At 38.9% G+C, this 27,903-nt stretch overlaps 1 protein-coding gene across 5 annotated transcripts in view; it reads left to right on the forward strand.

Moving 5' to 3' along the window:
- Window positions 1-27,903, forward strand: part of CNTRL (centriolin) — a 96,104-nt gene that overhangs the window by 34,034 nt on the left and 34,167 nt on the right. For 4 of the 5 annotated variants that reach the window (XM_047768296.1, XM_047768297.1, XM_047768299.1 and 1 more), the window contains 10 exons: window positions 1,261-1,370; window positions 3,503-3,697; window positions 9,871-10,024; window positions 11,015-11,235; window positions 14,716-14,892; window positions 19,788-19,922; window positions 23,124-23,269; window positions 24,381-24,588; window positions 25,076-25,255; window positions 27,066-27,245. In XM_047768296.1, coding sequence (XP_047624252.1) covers window positions 1,261-1,370; window positions 3,503-3,697; window positions 9,871-10,024; window positions 11,015-11,235; window positions 14,716-14,892; window positions 19,788-19,922; window positions 23,124-23,269; window positions 24,381-24,588; window positions 25,076-25,255; window positions 27,066-27,245 — 1,706 coding nt within the window. Of the gene's footprint in view, window positions 1-1,260; window positions 1,371-3,502; window positions 3,698-7,174; window positions 7,436-9,870; window positions 10,025-11,014; window positions 11,236-14,715; window positions 14,893-19,787; window positions 19,923-23,123; window positions 23,270-24,380; window positions 24,589-25,075; window positions 25,256-27,065; window positions 27,246-27,903 lie in introns of those variants that run through there. The other variant, XM_047768300.1, reaches the window with a different exon arrangement.

A 27,903-nucleotide genomic window follows, 5' to 3' on the forward strand; every position in this document is an offset into this window, starting at 1 on the left:
TAGCTTGGATCTGGCATTGCTGTGGCCATGGCATAGGCCAGCAGGTGTAGGTCTGATTTGACCCCCTAGCCTGAGAACCTCGTATGCCATGGATGTGGCCCTAAAAAACAAAACAAACAAAAACACAGAAGGCCAATGGAAGTTGACTTGGAGAGGGGAGAAAAGAGGCTGAGTTGTCTGTGTCTGCATATACTATATGCAAGATTCTGGAAGGGGAAGGCAAAACTAAATTGAATGTAAGTACAGACTAGCTTCAAGGGGCTTATGGTTTTACAAAAAGCAGGGAGGGAGGAAGAGAGAAATCAGAAATTTAAGGTATAAAGTAATTGATTTAAGTATAAAGTAAGAGTCTCTCCAGTTGGGAGAGACTGTTCATAGTGAATTTCTTTTCTTTTCCCTTTGATTTTTTTTTGGCTGCACCCGTGGCATATGGAAGTTCCCAGGGCAAAGGATTGAGTCTGAGCCACAGCTGCAGCAACACCTAATCCTTAACCCCATTTGGCTGAGCCGGATATCAAACCCTTGCCTCTGCAATGACCTGAGCCTCTGTGGTTGGCTTTTTAGCCCACTGTGCCATAGCGGGAGTGCCCAGTAGTAAATTTCCTGATACTGAGTCCTATCATAAAGCATTTGCCTCTTCCAAGGTTTTTGTTTAATACTCTAATAAACCTCATTATAACTGTGACATGTAAGTGCATGTTTACAAATAAAATCCTTATTCTCTCAAAAGAGTTCTTTAATGTTGGGAGAATCAAGTAAAGCCCCATTTATGTTAAGAATTTTACAAAAAAAAAAAGATCAATTACAGCTTTAGAGTATATTGTGAAAGTATTCTAGAGATTAACCAATAAAGAGGAAAACTGTCATAAGAAATTACTTATTATGGGAGTTCCCTTTGTGGCTAAAGTGTTATTGAATCTAATTAGGATCCATGAGGACGCAGGTTCGATCCTTGGCCTTGCTCAGTGGGTTAAGGATCCGGTGTTGCTGTGAGCTGTAGTATAGGTCGCAGACATGGCTCAGATCCCACGTTGCTGTGGCTGTACAGCTCGGATTTGACCACTAGCCTGGAAACCTTCATATGCTGTGATTGCAGCCCTAAAATAGAACAAAAAGAAATTACTTATTCTTATTCCTGTGATGTATTTATAATCACAGATATTCAATTGGGGAGGGAGGAAGTTATTGCTAAGAAAAAGGTGGAAATTTGAGAATTCAAGATTTTTCTTGTGTATGTGTGCATGATTTTTAAATTCGCAGCACAAACTCGACTATCAGAACTGCATGATGAAATAGAAAAAGCAGAACAACAAATTTTAAGAGCTACTGAAGAATTTAAACAACTGGAAGAAGCTATGCAACTTAAAAAAGTAAGTAAAAGTAAAGCTGCATTGCTAAGAGGAAATGCCAGAAATGAAATGTGTTTCCCCTTCATAACTGTGTAAAATAGTCTTTAAATCAGTGGTGCCTAATTAATTATGGAGTAACAAATTTTAGAGTCAGATATGGTTCTAGCATTTTCCAATTACATTTCCTTCCATTCAGGATGACATTCTATTAGCATTTTTTAGATATGTAGATACATACTATTTAACAATTTATGTAAAAAGATATATTCCATCTACACTATTGTGAACATGTCTGATGTACCCAGGTAATAATCTCCTTCCTGATATATCTCCTCGAATTTACTTAAACACTCCTCACCTTTAAGATCCTGGGACCTAAATTAAGAACCCGATGACCTCTCTAACATGAACATTGTCACAGCAGCAAAAATGTAACTGATATAAAATATGGTATACAAAGAGAGTGTGTCATGAAGAAGGAAGCAGTTCAAACCCATCATATAATTGCATAGGAAGAAAATTCAAAAAAGGAAGTATTTTGACATTTCAATTTTTAAGTATATAAAAGGTTATATTTCTTTGTAAATTTTAAAATTCAGTATTTCAAAAACATGTTGGTAACTGTATTCATAGCATAGTAGGTAGACTAAGAATGTAAAGTCTAAGTTATATATTCTTTTGAAAAGATACCCTGTATTTTTACTTTCTTTTTTTAATTTTATGATATTTATTTTTTCTACTGTAGTTGATTTACATTGTTCTGTCAATTTCTACTGTACAGCAAAGCAACCCAGTCATTCTCACATTATCCTCCATCATGTTCCATCACAAGTGACTAGATATAGTTCCCTGTGCTATATACAGCAGGACCTCATTGCTTACTGTGTTGTTACTTTCAGATTACATAGTAACTATAAATTGATTCAAGTTGATTTGAAACTTATTATATAGCAGTTGCTGACTGGGCTAGGTCCTAAGTAATGAATAAAACAGATATGTGTTCCTCCTTCATATGCAAGAAATAGGCAATAAATAAGTAAAAATAAGTTAAAAAGAAATGTTTAAACAACATAGAGTTGCAGGGAAAAAAAAAATTGCGACAGACAATAAAAAAGGATGTAGAGGAGTTCTCTTGTGGTGCGGTGGGTTAAGGATAGGCGTTGTCACCGCAAGGTCTTGGGTTATTTCTGTGTGGGGTTCCGTCCCTGGCCTGGAAACTTCCACATGCTTCAGACTCAGCCACACAAAAAAAGGATGTAAATTGTGGAAACCCACAAAGGCCTCTCGGAGGAGGTGGCATTTAGGCTGATACTCAAAGGATGAGAAGGAGCCAGTGAGGCAGAGTTAGGAAAAGAGTCTGCCAGGCAGAGGTGACTGTGTCCAGAAGGCATCAGACTAAAGACTGCTCTGCAGAGTGAAGGGGAGTGTAGTGGAAGATGAGATTAAAGTCCATGCCAGGTGTCATAGGCCATTTTAAGGGGTTTGAATTTTATACTGAATGTAATGGGAAACCTTTGAAGTACTTTAGGCAGTGGTCTGGCTGTAAAGTCACTCTGGCTACTTGATGAGACTGAAATGGGGTGAGAGAGATGGAAAAGAGTGGAGATGTGTACGTCAGTCTAGGAGGCTGTTGTTTAGTACAGACAAGAGAAGATAATGACTTGGACTACAAAGGTGGTTTGGACATGGAGAGAAAGCAGAATTGATAGGCTGTAAAGATAGATTGAAAATGGGAGATGAGATAGAGCTATCAAGAATGATTTTTAATAATTAAATGAGTAAATGTAATCTAGCCTAAATTGTTCATTACACTATCAAGCCACTTGATACACTAATACAAGGGTAAGTGCTATATAAAGTCAGCTACTATTGATATTATGGCTATTATTATTAATAATTTTAAGTTATTTATACTTGGATGACAGCTTCATTTCTACCTGCTATTATGTTTTCATAAGCTTTTATAAAATAAGATTTTCTACATTTAATAAGGATAAAAGTATGAGATATGAATGGAGTGCCTAGGTAACTCCTACATTTTACTTTTATTAAAAAGCATGGAATACTTTTTAAAATTGTACTGTTTTCTGTCTATTTGTAAATCAGTGTTGCTGCCTTCTGTTAATTGTGTGTTGGGATGTGGGGGGAATTAGATTTCAGAAGCAGAGAAAGACTTACTTTTCAAGCAGTTGAGCGGTAGGATACAACTTCTAAATAAATTGCGCCAAGAAGCTCTGGATCTAGAAGTGCAGATGGAAAAGCAAAGGCAAGAAATTGCTGAAAAGCAGAGAGAGATCAAGGACCTGCAAATAGGCATAGATAGCCTGGATTCCAAAGACCCAAAACATGTAAGTATATGAGATTTTGGCTTGTCTACAGGGACAATACTTCCTAGATATTTTGTCTCATCATTTTTAGCCTGAGTCCCTTCTGAAAGTCTCTTTTATTTTGAAGCACAAATTTGGGTATGTATGTTTATGGATGTGTGTGTATGTTATACATATACATTTATATGTATGTATATGTATTGTATGTATATATATGCATATAATACAAATACTCATATATGTGAAGTGTATGTGTGAGATTAAAACAGAACACCCTAGGGCTTGAAGGAAGTAGCTTTCAGTAGAATGATGGATGCATGATACACTTATATTTATTTTTTTATTTTTTTTGCCTTTTCTAGGGCTGTACCCAAGCCATATGGAGGTTCCCAGTCTAGGGATCCAATTGGAGCTGTAGCCACCAGCCTACACCACAGCCGCAGCAACATGGGATCCAAGCAGCGTCTGCGACCTACAACATAGTTCACAGCAACGCTGAATCCTTAACCCACTGAGCGAGGCCAGGGATCGAACCTGCAACCTCATGGTCCCTATCAGATTCGTTAACCACTGAGTCACAAGGGGAACTCTTACACTTATATTTGTATGTGGTTGAATTTCATTATATTTCAGATCAAGAGAAACCACTTTAAGGTGCTCTCCAGTCCTATTATTCTTTCTCTTTGCTTTATTTTCTTCTTACTCAAGAGCAAACTGAAGAGCTTAGGGTGTTCAGAACCCTTTTCCTACCTCTTCTTTTTAACCCTTTATGCAAATATTCCACTAAAGCTATTTGTTGTTTCATATTGTTTTGTCATTAAAAAGAAAACATTTCTGGGAGCTCCCACTTTGGCACCATGGGTTAAGGATCTTTGTTGCTGCAAGTGTGGCTCAGATTTGATTCCTGGCCTGCAAACTTCCATTTGCCACAAGTGTGGTTGTTAAAAGAAAAGAAAAGAAAAGAAAAGAAAGAGAGAGAGAGAGAGAAAAAAAGAAAGAAAGAAAGAAAGAAAGAAAGAAAGAAAGAAAGAAAGAAAGAAAGAAAGAAAGAAAGAGGGAAAGAAAGAGGGAAAGAAAGAAAGAATTTGTTGAGTTTTCTTTTGGCGCAGCACATTAAGGATCCAGCATTGTCACTGCAGCGGCTGGGGGCACTACTGTGGCGCAGGTTTGATTCCCAGCCTGGGAACTTCCACATACCGCAGGTGTAATAAAAAAACAAACAAACAAACAAACAAAAAACACGCATTTCTCTAGAGCATGTCTTCCTAAAACGTGACCAAAGGTGGTCAGTTGCCTGGGAAGTTAGGTTCTTGTTTTTTCTGTCTCTACTCTGAAGTCTTACTAGTGGTAAAACAGAAGTAAAAATATTTCCTGCATATTTAGCTGGTATACTTTGAATAATCTCTGGGTTAAGAGAACTCATATAATTTAACCTGGTAAGGACAATGCACTATAATTGCTTTAAGTACTTGACAAGTTATTTAATTATCCCTTTAAACATTTTAGTAAAATATCATAGATATTTTTAGCAGGCCAGCTAATTTTGACAAAGGTTGACTATATCATCACAGACATAAGGTCTTTTCTAACAAAAGCCTAAGACTTGGTATTAAAATTGAAGCCAAGGGAGTTCCCTAGTGGCTTAGCAGGTTAAGGTTCTGGTGTTGTCACTGCTGTGGTTCAGGTTCAGTTCCTGGTCTGGGAACTTACGCATGCCATAGGCGTAGCCAAAAATAAATAAAAAAAAATTAAATTGAAACCAAAAGTAGTCTTGATTTTCTTTGTTTTAATTTTTATTATTTTATTTATTTATTTTTTTACCTGCACCCAAGGCATGTGGAAGTTTCCAGGCGTGGGATCGAACCTGTGCCAGTTACATAGCCTGTGCCACAGCTGTAGCAATACCAGATCCTTAACCCACTGTGCCACATAGGAACTTCCTAGTCTTGATTATCTGAAAGAATTTTCATTACATGAAAAGTTAGAGATTTCAAGTAATATATGATGAGTAATATCTTATTTTGTTGCATTTATTTGTTCAGAAGTCTTCCATCCCATGTAAGGCCCCTGAGGACAGGAACTGTATCCCCAGAGGCCAGTGCTATGTTTATGAATGCTTCCATCAAGGAAGGTGGGAAAGAACTGGCCTATAAGCACTACCCAAAGCTCTTTTACTGCCTTTTCTAGTTCTGTAATCTATGAGTATAATTAGAACCTAGATTATCTCTTTGCTTTCAACAAAGGACTGCGCTATTCTTGGCATGCAGGGAGTCTAATGCTCATTGGACTTCTGTAAAGAATTATATACAGAAAGGAGTTAAAAGAGAAGTAGGAGAGGCATCCATGTTTTGAAGATAGTCAAAATCAATATTAGGAGTTCCCATTGTGGCTCAGTGGGTTACGAAGCTAACTAGTATCCATGAGGATGTGGGTTTGGTCCCTGGCCTCATTCATTTGGTTAAGGATCTAGTGTTGCTGTGTCTGTAGTATAGGCCAGCAGCTGCAACTCTGATTTGACCCCTAGCCTGGGAACTTCCATATGCCACAAGTGTGGCCCTTTTAAAAAAAAAAAAAAAAAATCAGTTTTAGAAGATGAAACATACAGACCTTTTTGGTATTGTTAAAACTGGTAAAATTTAGTTCTTAGAGTTATAGCATTAGTCTGAGCACCAGAGGATATCTCTTTTTAATTTGTTCACCCAGAAGGATCATCTTTTTATAATTTGCACAAAGTCACGTTATTGGCTAGTATTAGGCACCCCATTTTAAGCTTCAAAATGTGAACATTTTAGCAAGAGGGAAAGAATCAAGTATGGTATACCTTCTTATTTTTCTGCAGATAAAAACTTTTATTTTATTATCTAATCAGATGAAATATCTTTCTGAATAGCATATAGAATTCAAAAGTAAAAGCTTGAGAGATTAGAAAACAGTAAATGACTGAGATATGATGGAAAACAAATATATTAAGTGCCAATGATATGTCTTGTATTGTACTTGTTTTTTGGCATATATGGTGAGGAACATTATTTTATTACAACATCCAAATGAAATTTGTGACTTTAATTAGCAGAAGATGAAAATGTATTTTAAAAAATTAAATGATTTCCCAAAGTCCTCCTTTTAAGGAGAGGCAAAGCCCATGCTTACACTACTAAGGTGACCTTCTGCTCACAAAGGAATTAAGAGTCTAAAGAGAGTAATTAGTTTTAAAATTAGCTCAGAGCCAAGCCTACTTAAGTTTTCAACAAACATAAGCATTTAACTAGTTTTCAAAAGAAAAATGTACTATTTAAAAATAAAATCCCATTTTAGTTATAGAAAACGTTCATAGCTAGAAAAACAGATATCACCGGAGCAAAACATAATAAAGATTTGTATCTCTGCTGCCTATCCAGCAATACCCTGTGGAAGCAAAAGGTAACCGTATGCTAGAGGGAACTAGCCTGTAGTAATCTGTTGCAAAGGTTGTGCGTGATTGGCCCTGTGGGAGCTTCCTGTGTTGTGATTTGAAGTGCGGAGGGTGGGGTCTCCCTGCAGAGGCTGCTTGTGATTGGATGGGCTGGGCTGCCGCTCAGTGTCTGCCAGGAATGTGGTTTGAAGCACTGGGAGGTTACAGAGGCTCCGAGGCACTTACAAAAATGTGGCTGTCAGAGAGGGAAGTACACATAAATTTGAAGACAGCATTAGAAAGCGTTCCCGCCCACAGTTTCTCTGTTCTCTACGGCTCAGTTTTAACAGGACAAATTCTAAGTTAAGGTATGACCATTTTCTCTCTTTCTGTACAAAGGACTTAAAAAGGAGGAGGAGTCAGAGATGTAAGTTCCTGTTTTTACAATACCACTATTGTGAGCTCCACGATAGTGAAAATTGCTGAATCTGCTTTTGCTCACATGTTTTTAGTGCAGATCATTGGCTGGCGTATTGAACTAACTTTTTTGTCCTGCGTGTAGAGATTTCAGTGGAAGTTTTAATGGTGAATTTTAAAGATTTATTGATACAGATGTGAGTGCAGAAGTTTTTAAAAATTCTTTCTTGAGCCATAAAATTCTAAATGTACTTAGAATGTAAGCTTTTATCTGCAGTTACCTTTTCATAAAGATTTCAGGTGGGTGTTTTGGGAGAATAGGAGAAGAGTTTTGAAAAATCCAATCAAGTTGTACCATTAGTAAAATAAAAGCCTTCCACTCAAGCTACCACTCATTCTTCAAAAATGAAGAGATTTTCTCTCTTGTCTTTGGGGGCAGCAGAAGTAAAACTAAGGAAATGTTATTTTTATAATCATCTGGGGCTTAGACTTGAGAAGCTTGGAGTTTGCTGTTCTGACTGTATTTAGTTCTTTCTCATGATAACGCTCTCTTGATTTATTATTGTTCTGTTCCTCTGATCCTGTGGGGGCAAACTAGAGCTGTGAGGGTGTAAGTGGGAGGGACAGATTCTCTGGGGAATTATTTTGTCTCCATATGAACAGTTGCCTAAGGAGACCTATTCCAAGTCATTTGATGGATCTGAAATTCAGTTTTCTCATGTATAAAAGGAAGAGTTAGATCAATGGTTTTTTAGGTTTTATTTCCCCCAGGACACCTGGAAAATACAATACAATCCTTTTAGTTAACAGTATCGCCCTAAGTGATGACGTTCGGGGTGTGAAAGTGTGTGTGGGTGTGTGAAAGCTCTTTTTCCACCATGGCCCTCCATAGGCCCTCCATAGGCCCTCCATCCTGAGAATCTCTGGGATAAATGGTCTTTGAGGTTTCACTCAACTCCTCAGCTTATGGAACTTAAAAGTAAAATATTTCTTTGTGTAAGGAATTGAAAATAAACTTAAATTCTAAGAAAGTGTTATTTCATGTCTCTATTCCCCCCCGCCAAAAAAAAAAAAAAAAAAACCTTTTTAAAAATTATATCTGGAGTTCCCGTGGTGGCTCAGTGGTAACGAACCTGACTAGGATACCTGAGGACACAGATTCAGTCTCTGGTCTTGTCCAGTGGGTTTATGGATTGTGTGTTGCCGTGAGCTGTGGTGTGTCACAGACCTGACTCAGATCCCATGTTTCTGTGGCTGTGGCGTAGGTTGGCCACTGAAACTCTGATTGGACCCCCTAGCCTAGGAACTTCCATATGCCGTGGGTGTGGCCCTAAAAAGACCAAAAAAATTATATTTAATTTTCTTAATAAAATGTTATTACTGGAGGTCCTGTTGTGGCGCAGTGGTTAACGAATCCGACTAGGAACCATAAGGTTGCAGGTTCGATCCCTGGCCTTGCTCGGTGGGTTAAGGATCCAGCATTGCCGTGAGCTGTAGTGTAGGTCGCAGATGCGGCTTGGATCCCGCATTGCTGTGGCTCTGGCGTAGGCCTGTAGCTACAGCTCCGTCTCGACCCCTAGCCTGGGAACCTCCATATGCCGCGGGAGTGGCTCAAGAAAAGGCAAAAAGACAAATAATAATAATAAAATGTTATTGTGTATTATAAAACTTTTTAAACATTAAAAAAAAACTTATTGGAGTTCCTATTGTGGTGCAATGGAAATGAATCCAACTAGGGTCCATTAGGATGCAGGTTCAATCCCTGGCCTCTCTCAGTGTGCTGGAGATTCAGCATTGCCATGAGCTGTGGAGTAGGTTGCAGACGTGGCTCGGATCCTGTGTTGCTGTGGCTGTGGCATAGGCTGGCACTGCAGCTCTGATTCCATCCCTAGCCTGGGACTTCCATTTGCCTTGGTCGTGCCCTCCCCCCCAGAAAAAGACAAACCATAAAAAACTCATTTAAAAAACCTCCTGTAATCTTTCTACCCAGAAATAACCCTTGTTAACATTTTGGAACATAGTCTTTTTCTATGGATATGTGTATATATGTATAATCAACTAACGTTTTGAAAATTTTTTTAGAAAGACGCATTTTAATGCAATGCAAAGAACACTGAACTTGGCTTCATTACGTACTAGCTGTTCCCTTGGGAAAAAAACCACTTAACCTTCCTGATCCTCATTTTGCTTATCTGTAAAATGGAGATGATTCCCCACCTCAAGTTACCACGAGGCTTAAATGAAAACTACTCACGTGAAACAACAAAGTCTGACATAAAATGATGCAAATTGCTGCATTTTCTTTTCCTTTCCTCCTTAGAAATGTTAAGGATTATTATTTTTTTAAGAGTTTAAAGAACTTGGGATTCTGATTTTTCCAATTCAGTGCCATATGAAGGCTCAGAAGAGGGGTAAAGAACAACAGCTTGACATTATGAATAAGCAGTACAAACAACTTGAAAGCCGATTGGATGAGATACTTTCTAGAATTGCTAAAGAAACTGAAGAGATTAAGGACCTTGAACAACAGCTTACTGAAGGTAAGAATTTAAGTACAATTTATAAGGTTTCAGTGTTAATAAAAGACATTAATGACAGGCATTAATCCAAATATTAGCTGAATATGCTTCAGCTGTTAGTACTAGGATTTGATCAGGAATATTTGCAGAATACTCAAAAATGTTCAGTAAAATTACAATTTTTGATTTTGTTTTAATTGCATTGATGTCCTAGTGAGTCAGGTCATTCCATTCAATAAGCAAGAAATCCCTTCACAATTGTGATAAACTCTGGTATGTGATTTCTCTTCTGAGGCATCAAATCCTTTCAGAAGCAAAGAGTCCATTAATAGCAAGCATTTCAGTGTCCGCTTATAAGAGTGTTGAAAGGATCTGCTTTTGTAATGCAAATTTAAATTGTGACATCTGCCGTAATATAGTGGAAGAGGAAGACAATAGGCTGTGGTGGTGAGAGCCTTGCTTTGGTATAAAAAGACTCCAGTCCTTGTTTTGCCATTAAGTTCTACCATGATCATTCGTTTGGGGAAAGATTAAATGAGATAGTGTTCATCAAGAGCCTGGACATAGTAGGTACCCAATATATGGTTTGTTTGGTTTTTTTTTAAGTCTTCAGGTTACAGATTTATGCTGCCAGGTTTAAGTCTTATATGTTGAGTGGTTTTGTTTTGTGTATCCAGCAGCAAAAACTCAGTTTTGTTGCACATTTTTAATTATTTTATTTGGAAATTATCACTTTAAGCTTTTTACATCATAAATTAAGCATTTCATAAGCAGTGGCCATGATTGTGCTATTTTTATTGTATACCTGCTTAAACTCTTATACCATGGATAATATGGGGGGAAGCTATCATTACATCATGAAAAAAGAAATATAAGATAGAAATAATTGAAAGTTTAGAATTTCATCCTTAACTAGTAACAAATAGCTAAGGAGATTAAATGCAGTAAGTATATATCTTGAAAGCACTTCTTTGTTTACATTATCACCTTCCCTTTCTCTGTCTTCCTTAGGCCAAATAGCAGCAAATGAAGCCCTGAAGAAGGACCTAGAAGGTGTCATCAGTGGGTTGCAAGAATACCTGGGGACTGTCAAAGGCCAAGCAACTCAGGCCCAGAATGAGTGCAGAAGGCTACAGGATGAGAAAGAGACATTGCTGCAGAGATTGACCGAGGTTGAGCAGGAAAGGGACCAACTGGAAATAGTTGCCTTAGATGCAGAAAATATGAGGAAGGTATGACTTGTTTCTTCTTGTCTGTTTTCCTTAGCCTCCAAAATAGATGATGTCCAAATTAAGTTAATTAAGGAAGTTAGCAACAGTGCAGTTATTATTATTGTTGCATGGATGTCCTAGTGAATCAGGTCATTTCCATTCAATAGGCAAGTAATCCTTTTATGATCATGATAAACTCTGGCTTGTAAACTTCTAAGGCATAAAATCCTTTCAGGAGCGAAGAGTCCATTGGTAGCTAAGTAGCTATTTAGTGTTTTGTTTTTTTCCCCTTAGTTGTGATAAAATAATTGGAACCATTATTTTTCCTTTACTAAGAGAAGAAAGATTATTTTAGCTGAATTTCTATCTCTAAAAAGTATTGATCAAATAACTAAAGAATATGAAATTGTAGCTGTTATAAATGCTATATTAGATGTTCATATTTTATTATTTGTGTAGCAGAATTTAGCACAACATATTTTTTTCTTATTCTTGTTGCTATCACTTCATAATTTTAGCATTATTTTATGAATAACAAGACAGGCATAACATGGTAGAGTATACCCTTCCATACCTGATTTGTTGCCATTCATTTGGAGATTTCACTTTCTCTGTTTCAGTTGTTTGGCAAACTTAATCTTTCGGGAGAATCCATATTCTCACACCTCATCCTCAGAGGGCTGGCTCTGGAAATTTGAATTAATATGTCTTAATATTATGAAATTTATCAGGCATATAAGAATGTAAAAAATATTTAACACCACGTACTCACAACTCAGCTTAAGAAATGAAACATGCAGACATATTTAAAACCTTCTCTGTACCTCCTTCCAGAGGTAGCAAAATCCTGAATATGGTTTTATCTCCCTGCATCTCTCTTCTTTTATCCATCCATAAACAATATGTAGTTTTGTATTGCATCATTTTAGGATTTATATACAAAATACATAGCATATTCTTTGGCCACTTCCTTTCTTCCCTCATGTTTATGTTTTTGAGAATTATACATCTTGATACATGTAGCTCTACTTTGTTTTTATCGATGTCTGCAACATCCCATTGTATGTACATACCACAAATTTATTGCTTGTTCATTCTCCTCTTGGAGGACATTGAGGTGGTTTCCAGTCTTTTGATATTAAGATGTTGAGGGTAACATTCTTATACACGTCTTGAGCACAGGTGCTGTGTTCACAGTGGAACTGTGACTCAGAGTGTATGTGCGTCCTCAGCTTCACTAGATAATGTCAAATCATTGCCCATAGTCATCCTATGAATTTCTGTTCCCACCAGCAATGTGAAGGCTGCCATTACACCACAGCTTTGCCAATACCTTAGTATTGTCTAACTTTTATTTTGTAAGCCTTTATTTTGAAATAATTTCAAGCTTATGGGGAGTCACAAGAGTAACTCACTATACCCTCCATTCAGAGTCACCAATTAATAATTTGCCACATTTGCTTTGTCTCTCATATATAATTTTACGTGATTTTATATACATCTTTATATAAAAATTTTTCCTAATCACTTCAGAAGTAGTTGTAGACATCATGCTCTTTAGCTTCTAAGTGTTTCAGTATGTTTTTTCTAAGAACAAGGACATTTGTTCTTGTTCTTAGGAAAATTCAGGAAATTTAACATTTTGTCAGACTTGATGTTTGCCAATCTGCTAAGTTTGAAATAATGTCTTTTTATTATGAAAATTTTTTCATTTATAGGAAAGTTGAAAGAATAGTTCAGTGAGCCTCAATGTGCTCTCTCCTAGATTCAACAACTATTTTGCCGTATTTGTTTTGTTTTTGTTTTTGTTTTTTGCTGGGTCATTTGATAGTTGCAGATGTTGTGATATCATCTCTCCATGAAGTACACATCTAAAATCTTTTTAAAATGAGGACAATTTCCTACATAACTATAATACCATTGCTATACCCAGGAAAATTAATAGCAATTCCCTAATATTGTCTAATTTTGTCACATTTTCCCAGTTTGTGTCAAGAATGCCTTTCATAAGAGTGTATGTTGTGTGTGTGTGTGTAGAGTTCAGCTGATAATCCTGTAGAGTGTCCCACATTCTGGATTTGTCTGATTGTTTCCTCATGGTTTCTTTAACTTGTTCCTCTGTGCTCTGCACAATAGTATCTTGTTTTAACTGCATTTTCTCCTGAGTACTGGAAAAGTTAAGCAATTTTATTGTTTATTTGCCATTCAGTGTTCCTCATCAGTGAATTCCCTGTTCATATTTTTTGCCTATTTTTTCTATTGGATTATATTTTTCTTAATGACTTGCAAGAATTCTTTATATGTTTTGGGTATTAATCTTCTTTTGGCTATATGTGGAACATGCATTTTGGACAAGCAACCCATATAACTCAAATGCCAGGCAGTCTTTGTTGTGAGCCACTCGGGAAGTCCAGATGCCAGGTAGTCTTTGGATCATCCACTGAGCAACTCTTCTATATAAGTTCTTATCGCAGGATCTTCCTCTTTAATCCAGAATAATTTGATCTAATTCTTCAAGTCCTAAACAAATAGGCGAAATATTTAATCATAAAAAACAAGCAGGCTAAAATGAATGATACTATGATATGCTAATCAATATATACTTATGTTTTTAACATTCAAGTTTCTCTGTCATGCTTAATGCTAGAGAGTGCTAGTCCCAATTTATTTCCGGGAAGTGAACATCTTGTGGTTTAATAGAAAGAATGTGGGCTTTAGAGTCAGAAATCTCAGTTCATATTCTGATTCTATCCTTTTTTTGGCTGCACAGACCTATGCTGTTTACTTAGATGTTTATTCTCCATTTCCTCATCTGTAAAACGGGGATAGTACCTTGCCTTACATAGTTATTGAAATACTGAAGGCAAACGCATTTGTCCTTGAGTTCCCTTCGTGGCTCAGCAGTTAGTGAACCTGACTAGGATCCCTGAGGATGCAGGTTTCATCCCTGGCTTAGCTCAGTGGTTTGGGGATCTGGCGTTGCTGTGAGCTGTGGTGTAGTTTGCAGACACGGCTCAGATCTAGCATTGCTGTGGCTGTGGCATAGGCTGGCAGCTATAGCTCTGATTTGACCCCTGGCCTGGGAACTTCCATATGCCACAAGTGTGGCCCTAAAGAGCAAAAAAAAAAAAAAAAAAATGAAAAGAAAGAGAAAGAAGAAGAAAAAAAAATTTTGTCCCAATGTCTAATAGAAAATAGGCCTTAAATTTTATCCTGTCTTTTTTTCTTCTTAAACGCATTTACTGTATCACACAAGTGGTTACTTTGGAAAACATGTTTCAACTTACTGATTTTTCTGATTACATTGAGTCAGGGTTTTGTTTTCCAGCCTGGATTCACACAGCCTACAGCTTCATGGTATTGCTAATGAACATTCTCTGTGCCAGGCCAGCACTGGCTGGCCAGCATTTGGTTTACGGGCTCAGGTTACTTATAATGATTTGCAGATGCTTAAGCAGACAGTGAGGGTTTTGTACTTAAACCTACACTGGATCCTTGCAGGACCTTGCAGAGCTTGAAAGCGCCCTCCAGGAGCAACATGAGGTGAACGCATCCCTGCAACAGACCCAAGGAGATCTCAGCGCCTATGAGGCTGAGCTAGAGGCGCAGTTAAAAATAAGGGATGCTGAAACCCACCAGCTCAGAGAAGAGTTAGAAAAAATAACAAGGCTCAGCCAGGTAAGTAAGAGAATAAAGCCATCTAGCAGCCAAGTAGTCTGGCCCTTAACATTATCAGTGTTCTTTTAATTTAAGATTAAACACTTTTTGGAGTTCCCGTCGTGGCTCAGTGGTTAACGAATCCAACTAGGAACCGTAAGTTTGTGGGTTCAATCCCTGGCCTTGCTCAGTGGGTTAAGGATCCAGTGTTGCTGTGAGCTGTGGTGTAGGTCACAATCTCAGCTCAGATCCTGTGTCGCTATGGCTCTGGCGTAGGCTGGCGGCTATAGCTCCAATTAGACCCCTAGTCTGGGAACCTCCATATGCCGACGGTGCAGCCCTAGAAAAGACAAGAAGACAAAAAGAAAGATTAAACATTGGAGTTCCCGTCGTGGCGCAGTGGTTAACGAATCCGACTAGGAACCATGAGGTTGCGGGTTCGATCCCTGCACTTGCTCAGTGGGTTAACGATCCGGCGTTGCCGTGAGCTGTGGTGTAGGTCGCAGACGCGGCTCGGATCCTGCGTTGCTGTGGCTCTGGCGCAGGCCAGTGGTCACAGCTCCGATTCAACCCCTAGCCTGGGAACCTCCATATGCCGCGGGAGCGGCCCAAGAAATAGCAAAAAGACAAAAAAGAAAAAGAAAAGAAAAGAAAGGTTAAACACTTTTCAATGTAATGTACCCGGCATTATGGGAAGAGCATATTTTTGGAGTCAGACATTCTGAGTTCGAAAGATCCCTGTGTGAACATGGGCAAATCATGTCATGGCTCTGAGCTTCTGGCAAATGCCTCCTCATCTATAACGTGGGAGATGGTGAGGATAAGTGAGACAACAGGCGTGAAAGCACCTAGAATGATGATCAATAAAGTCTAGATTTTCTTTCTCAAAACAGCTGTAAGAGACCTCTTTTAAGTTGATCATAAATTTTGTTACTTGCAATTTTGGTTGAGTGAAATATCCACTAGTTTAAATTGTACTTGCAAATAGAGAAATAGTTATTCATCCAATACTTACCAATTGGCCATTGAGGGCCAGGTGCCATGGTGCTGCAGGGAACAGCAAAGACGTGGTTACTGTACTTATGAGGCTGACATGTGGTAGGTGAAACAGATGTGTTGGAGAAAGAAAAGTATAGGGTTGTGTGGTAATAACGGAGCGGTAGTGAGAGGAGACTGCCCTATGGAAGTGATGTTTCAGCCAAGACCTAAAGGATGACAATGATTTGGCTGTGCAAAGGGAGCAAGTGTGAGAGGGGTAGGGGTAAGGGATGCATTCTTAGGCAGAGAGGCAAGGGGAGAGAGCATGATGCATTTGAAACAGTGAAAGTATGCCTCCAACATGCCAGGAGTGAGGAGAGGAGTAGGGAGTAAGGGAGAGGTAAGAGCAGAGAGGCAAACAGAAGCCAGTTACAGTATATTCTTGATCACATTAAAATATAGTTTTGTTGGAGTTCCCGTTGTGGTGCAGTGGTTAATGAATCTGACTAGGAACCCTGAGGTTGCAGGTTCGATCCCTGGCCTTGCTCAGTGGGTTAAGGATCTGGCATTGCTGCGAGCTGTGGTGTAGGTCGCAGACGCGGCTCGGATCCCGCGTTGCTGTGGCTCTAGCGTAGGCCGTTGGCTACAGCTCCGATTGGACCCCTTGCCTGGGAACCTCCACATGCCGAGGGAGCAGCCCTAGAAAGGGCAAAAAGACAAAAAATAAATAAATAAAATATAGTTTTGTTTAGCTCTAAGTCAAATGGGTTTTATCTTCCTCCAGAAAGCCTGCTCAGAGCTTCCTATTATGCCTGCTGAAAATCTGGATTCAGAACTCTACTTTGATTTTCCTTTAACCTGTGCTCAAAGCATTTTATCATGTGTATGATAATCATCTGTTTAGATTGCCTGTTTCTCATGCTAGACTCCAAGCACAGTGAATACCCAGATTGTAGATGCCTGTTTCTGTTTTCTCAGTGCCTGGCACATGGGGAGGGTCAATATGTTCTAACTGGATTAAAGTGAAATAAAATAGGATAGTTTGAAACAGGCCTATGAAAAGATGTCCAACATTGCTAATTATTAGAGAAATGCAAATAAAAAATACAGTGAGGTGTGGAGCTCCAGTTGTGGCTCAGCAGGTTAAGGACCTGATGTTGTCTCTGTGAGGATGTGTGGATGTGGGTTCAATCCCTGGCCTCACTCAGTGGGTTAAGGATTCAGCATTGCTGCAAGCTGCAGTGTAGATTGGAGATGCGGCTTGGATCTTGTGTTGCTATAGCAGAGGCCACAGCTACAGCTCTGATCTGACCCCTGGCCTGGGAACATCTATATACTGCAGGTGCTGCCATAAAAAGAAGGGAAAAAAAACCTGCAATGAAGTACCATTTCACACTGGTCAGAATCACCATCATCTAAAAGTATACAAATAATGAATGCTGGAGAGGATGTGGAGAAAGGGGAGCCTTCCTACACTATTAGTGGGAGTGTAAATTGGTGCAGCCACTGTGGAAAACAGTGTGGAGGTTACTTAAAAAACTAAAAATAGTCACCTTGCTGTGCAGCAGAAAATTGACAGAACACTGTCAATCAGCTATAATGGAAAAATAAAAATCATTATTTAAAAAAAAAACTAAAAATAGAGTTACTATATGATCCAGCAATTCTGCTCCTAGGCATATATCTGGAAAAGATGGAAACTTTAATTCAAACAGATACGTGCACCCCAGTGTTCAGAGCAGCACTGTTTATAACAGCCAAAACGTAGGAGCAACCTAAATGTCCATTGATAGAAGAATGGATAAAGAAAATGTGGTATGTGTATGCAATAGAATATTACTCAGCCATAAAAAAAAATGAAATTATGCCATTTGCAACAACCAGGATGGACCTAAAGATTATCACACTAAATGAAGTAAATCAGAGAAAGACAAATGTTATATGATACCACTTATATGTGGAATCTAAAAAAATGATACAAGTAACTTAATTATAAAACACAAATAGACTCAGGAAACAAACTTATGATTACCACAGGGAAAAGGACAATGAGGGATAAATTGGGAATTTGGGATTAACAGATGACACACTACTGTATGTAAAATAGATAAGCAAGGAACTACTGTATAGCACAGGGAACTATATTCAGCATCTTGTAATAAATTCTAATGGAAAAGAAGCTGAAAAAGAGTGTGTGTGTATGTGTGTGTATACATATGTATATATTCACACACAGACACATACATAGATGTGAATCACTTTGCTAATACACCTGAAACATTGTAATTCAGCTGTATTTCAGTTAAAATAATTAATTAAAAAATGATACTTTGAATCCCAGGAATTCATGTAAAATGGCATTCATATGATTAGAAAAGGAAATAAAAATAGGTCTGGTTATTATAGTAATTATGTTACTTTGTATTCCTTTACTTATTAGATATCAAATGACCACTTGACAGTTATCAGCATTATATTTCTCAAGTGTATCAAGTTTTACAAGATTATGATTGACCTGATCAGAGTGTAGGAAATAGAAGGTTGGGAGGAGAACAGTTAAAATAACAATAAATATGTATTTTTCAATAATAAAATTTCTGGTTGGCATTGCCTTCAAAATAAATTTTCTTCTTTTAAAAGTTTTTAAGTAGTTTCCGTTGTGGCTCAGCAGGTTAAGAACCCGACATAGTGTCCACGAGGATTCGGGTTTGATCCCTGGCCTCACTGAGTGGGTTAATGATCCAGCAATGCTGGAAGCTGCGCATAGGTTGTAGGTCGCAGAGGTGGCTCAGATCCAGCATTGCTGTGGCTGTGGCGTAAGCCAGCAGCTGCAGCTCCGATTCGACCTCTAGCCTGGGAACTTTCATATGCTGTGGGTACGGCCTTAAAAAATTAAAACAACAACAACAAAAAGTTCTTAAGCCAGCCCTTACTAGCTTAAAATCCATTGTCCTTTGTATTTGCATCGTCCTTTGTTTTTTTTTGTTTTTTTTTTTTTCTCATAAGTCTTGACAAAAATATTATAGCAGCCTGGCCTTTTCACAGATTCATGTGGTATTGAAAAGGACATTCCCCTTCTTGGCCTCAGGACTACCAGGTTTGGTCTTCAGACCACACGTTGAAAGTATGGAGTATAACACATCTCTGTCTGATTTACAGAACTCTGATTGGCGCACTTTAATTACATGCAATCACTTGTGATGCTTGTTAAATGCAGATTCCTGGGCCTCACCCTAGAAATTCTGGCCCATCATGTCTGAGATAGAGTCCAGGTATCTGCATTTTTAAGAGGCTCACCAAGTGCTTTTGATGCAGGTATTTGAGGACCATGGTGTGAGAAATAGTAGTCTAAGGGGAAGAGCAGTAATTGTTGACTTTTTTTTTTTTTTTTTTGGTCTTTTGTCTCTTTAGGGCTGCACTTGCAACATATGGAGGTTCCCAGGCTAGGGGTCCAATTGGAGCTTGTAGCCACTGGCCTACATCGCAGCCACCGCAACGTGGAATCCAAGCCATGTCTGTGACCTACACCACAGCTCATGGCAACGCCGGATCCTTAACCCACTGAGCAAGGCCAGGGATCCAACCCTTGTCCTCATGGCTACTAGTCAGGTTCGTTAACTACAGAGCCACAACGGGAACTCCTGAAACACAGAGCTTTTAAAGGGAGGTATCTGGACTCACTTCTGGAGATTCTGATTTAGTGAATCTGGGCTGAGGTGATTCTGATACTTACTCATCCTTATATATTAGTAGTTTAAGGAGGCATGTGGGAAAGCTTACCTTGGGCTTTTGAATTTGGGGATGCAGATATAAAGCTGAGTTACTATAAAACCATAGCTCATAAGGAATTACATGTGTATGTATATTTATTTATACCTTTTTAGATCATAAACTACTGCTATTTTACTTTATCATATCATTGCTTTCTGTGGCAATAGTTAGAACAATCAGCTCTTCAAACAGAACTTGAGAAGGAAAAGCAAGCCCTCAAGAATGCCCTCGGAAAAGTCCAGCTCTCAGAAGAAAAGGAACAAGAAAATAGTGAGCTCCGCACCCAACTTAAACAGCTGCAGGTAGAGACTTGTTGGTTCCAAATACATTCTTACATGGGACATCTTTATTAGTCACACTTTACAACCTGCTCTTACATGTAGTAAGCAACTTGAATTATTAGAAAAAAAGGAATTCTGTTCCTTTGCGAGCCCATCTTTTTAAGATTATTAATGTGCATATCCTTTGTGTTGTTACAATGGTGCTAAGAGATGGGGGCAGTGTTGATAGTAAGCAGAGAACACTATGTGAACTCATGGGTGACATTTTCCCTAGAAGCGGATTTGTCACCAGACTAAGCTAAAATGATCGGATTGATGCATTCTTCTTCTAGTGAAGTGTCTTTGTAATTATCCAGAAATTTAACTAGAGTGGGTTGCAGTAGAACTTCTTAATTGTCAAGTTTTTACAGTCCCCTTCTCAGAAGGACTGTCTTAAAAATGCAGTCGTTTTACATTTGTAGGAGTTTTCTTTGGCAGACTATTTTTATAGCTATAGTCATAATAATCTGCCCAAGAAACTGCAGAAGTGGGTGGACAGGATTTTCCAGGTAATTAAGCTCTCTCAAAGAGGACAGATGTCTGAACAAACAAGTACCTGAATCAACACACAGGTCTCCAGATCTATGAGGTCAGGGGCCACCTGGCTGACCGAGGCGGCAGCTGTTATACTTTACTGGAAATGGAGGGGCAGAGTTACTGTGGTTTGGGGGGAAGGCTCTAAAAAGTAATGCAGAGGGGTTTGTGACAAATAAGACTAAGCTCACCCAAATTCTCTCTTCTCCCAGTGCCTTGAATATTTTTTCCTCAAAGTTTAAGGAAATCTGGTTACCTAGAATTTAACTTTTATTGCTATCATTTCAGCTTCTGGAGCAAATATCACAAAAGATATACACGTTTTCCATTCTCGTGTGAGTTGTGTATGTGTGTTGGGTGTTCATTTGATTATTATTAACTTTTACCATGGGAATTTTCAAATAATAATAAACACAGATTAAATAGCCTCATGCCCTTTTGTTTATGCAGCTTAAACAACTATCAGCATTCTGCCATTCTTGTTTTGGTTAGTCCACTTTTTTTTTTTTTTTTTTTGCTGGACTATTTTAAAGAAAATCTCATACATCTTTATTTCAACCATAAGTATTTCAGTTTATCGCTTAAAGAAAAGGACTATAATATATTCTCCAGGGGCCTTCTCTCCAAAGTAGAAACTGAGATCGGCTTTCCAGGATGCTGGTCAATGCTGTGAAACTTCGTCCTTTGGTTACTTGGCCTACTAACCTCCTGACATGGAGTACAGTACAAGTTAAACTCACTCTGCATTTGTCCTTGTCAGAAATCATTTAGTTGCGGTGAACCAAAACCTACTTAACACTAGCTCAAGGAAGGAGACAGACAGCTTGCTAGTGACCACAGCTGCTCTCTGAGTCTTTCAGGGCATACATAGCTCTCATTTCTCCTTCTGTGTCTCTCTGGGCCTTGATTTGACCCAGCATCAACCCCAGCCCTGAGCTGACATAACTTTACAGGTCTGGGTCTCATATAGGCTTGCTCTACTGGATCTTGGTTCACATTTTGGAGAGAGTGAGAACTTGTTTCCTGGCTAGTCAGTGGGTTGGCTGCCCTTGGGTCAGATCACTGGGGCCAGGATTAGATAGTAGACAGAAATGGGTGCCTCAGGTCAAAGGGCAGGGACAGGTTACAGATAAGAGATTCCAGATAGGACAGGCGCATTCATTGCAATGCTAAATTTAAGTTAACAGTGTTTGAAAAGGAGGGGAGGAGGAGTCAGAGATTAATGAACCTGACTAGGATCCATGAGGATTCCATGAGGATTTGAGCCAGGTCTGCGTTGATGTGGCTGTGGTGTAGGCCATCAGCTGTAGCTTCGACCCCTCAGCCTGGAAAGTTACATGTGCCGTGGGTGCAGCCCAAAAAAGCAAAAAAAAAAAAAAAAGAAAAGAAAAGAAAACCACACACACTCACAATTTTATACTGAGTTTGAAGAAAATTAATACTGAGGTAAAACATAGTTATTCAGGGGAATACAATCAGTAGTTAGAATGTAGAACTATTTTTTTCTGTACAATTTAGGGAAATTTTAGCAGTCTCTTTTTACTTGAAAGAGGCATTGTCTGAATTTAATTCTGGAGTCTAGATATGTTCATTAGTTTATTAGTAGTGAAAATATGTTGGCATATAACAAATATTCCCACAGAGTACTAGAAGCTATTAGAAAGGCTTCAGTATTAGATATTCCATTTTTCAGTTGATTGGCAAATAGAGCTGAGTATTGGGGGAAGGTATTATTATTTTTTTTAAACTTTCAATTATGTACATTCTCAAGCATATACAAAAATGAATACTAAAATGAATCCTCATGTATATTCACCCATGTTCAACAGTTATCAACACGTGGCCTATCTTATTTCATCTGTAACTCACGGCCAGTCTTATTTCATCTATAATACCCTCTACACCTCACCTCTCACACCTGTTCACACACTGAGTTATTTTGAAGTAAATCCAAAACATCTGATTTTATCTGTAAATATTATACTATTGTATGTATCTCTTAAAAATAAGGGCTTTAAGAAAGAAGCATAAATACAGATGCCATTGTCACACCTTAAAATTATAATAACTCTCTAATATCATCAAATACCTTAAGTATACCAATTTTTCACATTATCTCATAAATTTTCTACAGGTGTTTTGTTGGAATCAGAATCCAGATAAGGTGCACACATTGCCTTTGGTTGACTTCATTCTTAAGTCTCGTAAAATCTCTAGGTTTGCTTTTTTTTTTCCTTCTGTTACATATTAAAGAAAACCAGGTCTTTATCCTGTAGAGTTTCCTAGTCTAGATTTTGCTGGTTTCATCCCTATGACATTGATTAGCATGTTCTTCTGTCACATATGGAGGCTTATTTATATTTGAGTTACTTTTTGACAAGAAGACATTCCTACATAGTGTACATAGGTACTTCTTTTTGCATCACATCAGGAGATATCATAATGCTGTTTGTGTCTTTTGTGACTTTGGACTTGATCGATAGATTCAGATATTGTCAGCACTAGTGAAAAGGGTTTTTAAAAAATTGGTAAAGAGAGTTGGATAGAGCTATCATATGATAAATAATACAGGCTGCCTTTGTGTATGTGGTATATTTTTAATTTTGTTTTGGTAACTTTTACCCTTCTCTATTTTACTCTCCTTGATAGGATGACAATAACCTATTAAAACAGCAACTTAAAGATTTCCAGAACCACCTTAACCATGTAGTCGATGGTTTGATTCGTCCAGAAGAAGTGGCAGCTCGTGTGGATGAGCTAAGAAGAAAACTGAAGTCAGGAGCAGGGGAAATGAGGTAATGGAATATCGAGACCTCCATGTATAGAGTGGGCCAAGTTGTTAATGTGAGGTCCAATGATGAAATCACCTTCTCAACTACTGTAAATGGAGGATTTCTTTTGTAAAAATTCCCCTTATCATGTTACTATTGTTGAGACACAGATTTCTTAAATTGTCTGTCAGTGATTTTTTTAATATTTTTAATCTTTTATACTTTTTAGTATTATTTAATTCAAAAAACATAAAGGTTTTAAGAGTAGCTCTTGAGGAGTTCCTATTGTGGCTCAGTGAGTTAAGAACCCAACTAGTATCCATGAGGATTCAGGTTCGATCCCTGGCCTCACTCACTGGTTTAAGGATCTGGTGTTGCCACAAGCTGCAGTGTAGATCACAGATGTGGCCCAGATCTGGTGTTGCTGTGGCTGTGGCATAGGCTTCAAGTGCAGTTCCGATTTGACCCAGAGCCTGGGAACCTCCATATTCCTTAGGTGTGGCCCAAAAAAAAGAAAAGAGTAACTCTTGAAAGCTTATTGCATGTGATCAAGAAGTAGAGCCACATTATGCATTTTAAATAGAAAACAAATACCAAAAGAAAACTGGGTCTAATTTGAATGTACGAAATAAACATGTATTCTTTGAACACACATTGTTAGCCTGATAGGAGCCTGTGCTTTCATAGCAGCAACAGTCATTTGATAAATAGTGATTTGCACTCAGGAAATGCTGAGTAATTTGCTGTGGACTGACACCAGTCCCATTCCACACCACTCTTCTTACTTCTGCATGAAGGTTACCAGCATGTTTGCATCCAGCATCAAGAATAAACTGTCGTAGGAGGGACTGGGAATTTGAGGTTAATAGATGCAAACTGTTGCCTTTGGAATGGATAAGCAATGGGACCCTGCTGTATAGCACTGGGAACTATGTCTGGTCACTTGTGATGGAGCATGATAATGTGAGAAAAAAGAATGTATACATGTGTGTGTGACTGGGTCACCTTGCTGTGCAGTAGAAAATTGACAGAACACTGTAAGTCAGCTATAATGGAAAAAATAAAAATCATTATTAAAAAAATTTTTTTAAATGAACTGTCATATTTATACCATCTTTTTTTCCCCCCTTATCAGAATCCATAGTCCTTCAGATATCTTAGGGAAAAGTCTTGCTGATTTGCAGAAACAATTCAGTGAAATCCTTGCACGCTCCCAGTGGGAAAGAGAGGAAGCTCAAGTGAGAGAGCGAAAACTCCAAGAAGAAATGGCTCTGCATCAAGAGAAGTTGGCAAACGGACAAGAAGAGTTCAGGCAGGCCTGTGAGAGAGCCCTTGAAGCAAGAGTAAGAGAAGGGCAAAAGGCAGTTGGAGGGAAGTGTTGCAAAAATATCCATATTTTTCAGTAAATTACAATGCTTCCTTTCTCATGTACATACAGTGCAATTGTTGGTGTTGTCACTCCTGACACGTCAAACTAGTTGTGACTAGAATTCAGCCCTGAGTTATGGTTACTGATGTTAAAGTCAGGCTTCTTTGGGACAGTGTTTCCCTTGATTTGGAAGCAAGTGTGAGGTATTTCTTAACATGCAGGTAAAGAATACCACATTGCTAGGGTGTCAGAACCTGAGTTTTCGATGTAATTCTTTTAATGATGAGGCAAAAATTAAAATGGATCCTAGAGAGCAGTTGTGATAAAACCATCCCCGGTAATTCATTAGTACTTTTCATTATACTCTTTAGTAAAATGAAATATAATTCTCTGGAAGGTTTTTATTTTGCCCAAAACATATTTTGCTTAAAAATCATCTTTGAAACTTGATTTCCTCACAGATGAATTTTGACAAGAGGCAACATGAAGCAAGGATTCACCAGTTAGAGAGTGAAATTCACTATTTACAAGAAAATCTAAAAAGTATGGAGGAAATCCAAGGCCTTACAGATCTCCAGCTTCAGGAAGCTGATGAAGAGAAGGAGAGAATTCTGGCCCAACTCCAAGAGTTAGAGAAAAAGGTGGGCAAGACCTGGAAAGAGGCATGAGTCCTTGCTGCCTTGGTCCTGCTCCCAGCAGTTGAGCAGCTGAGAGGGATGTGCTCACAGTCACCTCTGGCTGCACTGCTGGCCTAGGGGTGGACCTGACCTGGAGAAATCTGGATGCATGTCATCGAATCAAGGGCCTGGGGCAGGGGTGCCATGATGGATGGAAACGAGAAGTGGGATGGAAGGAGGGCTTAAGAGTTGGTTAGGTGGTGGTATTTAAATGCTATTGAGATGAATTTGCCTCCTTCAGAACTCCTTGTCCAGTTGGACACATCTGTCAGAAATTACTTTTAGATTCCTCACTTTTCTTTCTACTGCCTTGGCCTCTCTGAATTTCTCCAACCCACCTCAGCCGTCTGTTCCCATTGTCACACCCCAGGCCTTGTTAAATTCAGAACTTGCACCCAGCATCTCCAGAGTCACAAACTGAAACATCCCACTCTGATCATGACCTCTTACCCCGTCAGCACCTTTGCGCTGACAGTTTTTCAACCTTATCGATAATTCCAATGCATTAGCCCCACTTTTTCTGTCAGGCTTTCCTGTCTTTACTTTCTTCCTTGTCCAACTTAAATTCCCTTGTCTCCCACTATGGCCATTTTTTGTAAATATCCTCAAAGACCTTGCCCTTTTCTCTTTCTATGGCAAAACTGCAGCTCTCTGCTTTCTTTGGGCCTATCCCCATGGCTGAAGAAAAAAAATCACCCACCCAAGTGGGCAGCATTACCCTTTTCCCTGGTAAACTCACTCCCATGCTGCACACTGTTTTATACTATTTCACTCCTCACACCTACCCTTTCCCGGCCTCAGTAAGTGACAAGCTTCATACTTCATAGAACCTACCAAGTCCCAAGGCTTATTGAGTCTGCCTCCAGAGTTTGTCTGGAATATTTGTACTTTTTCCTCTCCAGTGCCACCACCCTCACCTAGCTATCGTCTCACTGCTGGACAACTGCTGTGACCACCCAGCATCTCCCACTTTCACTCATGACCCTGCTCCACAGCGCAGCCACCGTGCTCTTCCAGAAACATGAATGGGCTCTTGTCAGTCCCTCCCTATCCCCTCTCTCCAGCAGCTGCTTTTGTTTTTAGGATAAAGCCCATGAGGTCTTGCATGATTTGTCTCTGTTTAACTCCCCCCGCCCCTTTGTTTTAACCACTGCTGCTTCTTTCAGTTCCTGAAAATTTCCAAGTTCTCCCTTCCTTCCTGGCCATTCCTCCTCCTGGACCAAATCATTCCACTTTCTTCTCCCTGATGGCTCTCTCCCCACCAATCTGATTCTCTCCTGCAAGCTTCTCACAAGTGCCTTGCTCTGTCCCTAGATAGCAGTAGTCACAATTTTAATTATGTATTTGTCTAATTATGTATTTGTTTAATTATGCATTTGTCTAATTATGTATTTGTTTAATATGTCTCTCATAAGCTCTTTGAGGGCAGCAGCTAAGTCCATTTTGTTTACCGCCATATGCCCATTGTCTGACTCAGGGATCATAACGGGCTGGTCCATCACTTGGTGATGGTACCAAGAATTGTTTTTCCAACAAATGAATGGATTTATGATCATAAAGATTCTTAACTAAGTATAATGATTTCATTCTAAGTTTATCATCCAATTTTGAGATGTTTTAATGTATTTATTCATTCAGGAGCACCTGCCATGTATCAGGTATTGTTCTAGGTGTGGGATATATGGCAGTGAACAGAGTCCTGGCCCTCATGGAGCTTATATCTTAATTCATTGCTGCCAAATGGTTCATCTCTTTAATGTTTCTTTTATTTTAGAAGAAACTTGAAGATGCCAGATCTCAGGCACAGTTTCTTGGTTTAGATAAAGAACTGAAGAAACTAAAGAAAGCTGTGGCTGCCTCTGATAAGGTAGCCACAGCTGAGCTGACCATTGCCAAAGACCAGCTTAAGTCCCTTCACGGAACCGTTATGAAGATTAACCAGGAGCGAGCAGAGGTGAGTCCCCATGTACAGAACAAGTTTCTGACAGGACTGTTCCTATCAAAAAAACATAGCCACTTGTGTTATTGATCTCCTGCTATAGACTTTGGCTCTTTTGCAAACCACCATAAAGTGGTTCAGACTTGAAGATTGTATTTCCCGAATCACAGCCCTGTCATGGGTCCTACACTGTATTGAGTCCTGAAGGAACCATCAAATGGAACATACTATCCCTACCTCAGAGTATAGGGATCTGCTTAGAAAGGTAGCTCTCAACCTGAACTTCAAGGCTTGCCATCTTATCCTTTTGATCCTCAACTTTTTCATCTTGTGCAGTCAGATGACACTATGTTATCATGAGTTACTGTGACTCCTGGCTGAGATAAATCTGTTACAGTCTTTATAGGATGCAAATGCTAATGGGATTAAGACAGTAGATCCTAGGAGGGAAAAAAATCTAACCATGGGAGTCCAGAGAGATACTAGTCACGGAATATTGTAGAACGGAATTAAAAATTAGCCCTCGCCCTTTCTGATGCAGCACGCTACTCACTTGGTCCCTACAGAAGAGTGGAGTGGGGTGCCAAGTGACAGGAACATCACAGATAAGGTGGGACTTGGCACCATGTGTGCATGGGGTAGCCAGGCAGGCAGTCTGATGAAAGCAGAGGAA

The sequence above is a fragment of the Phacochoerus africanus genome, chromosome 2 (assembly GCF_016906955.1).
Source record: "Phacochoerus africanus isolate WHEZ1 chromosome 2, ROS_Pafr_v1, whole genome shotgun sequence".
Taxonomy (NCBI): Eukaryota; Metazoa; Chordata; class Mammalia; order Artiodactyla; family Suidae; genus Phacochoerus; species Phacochoerus africanus.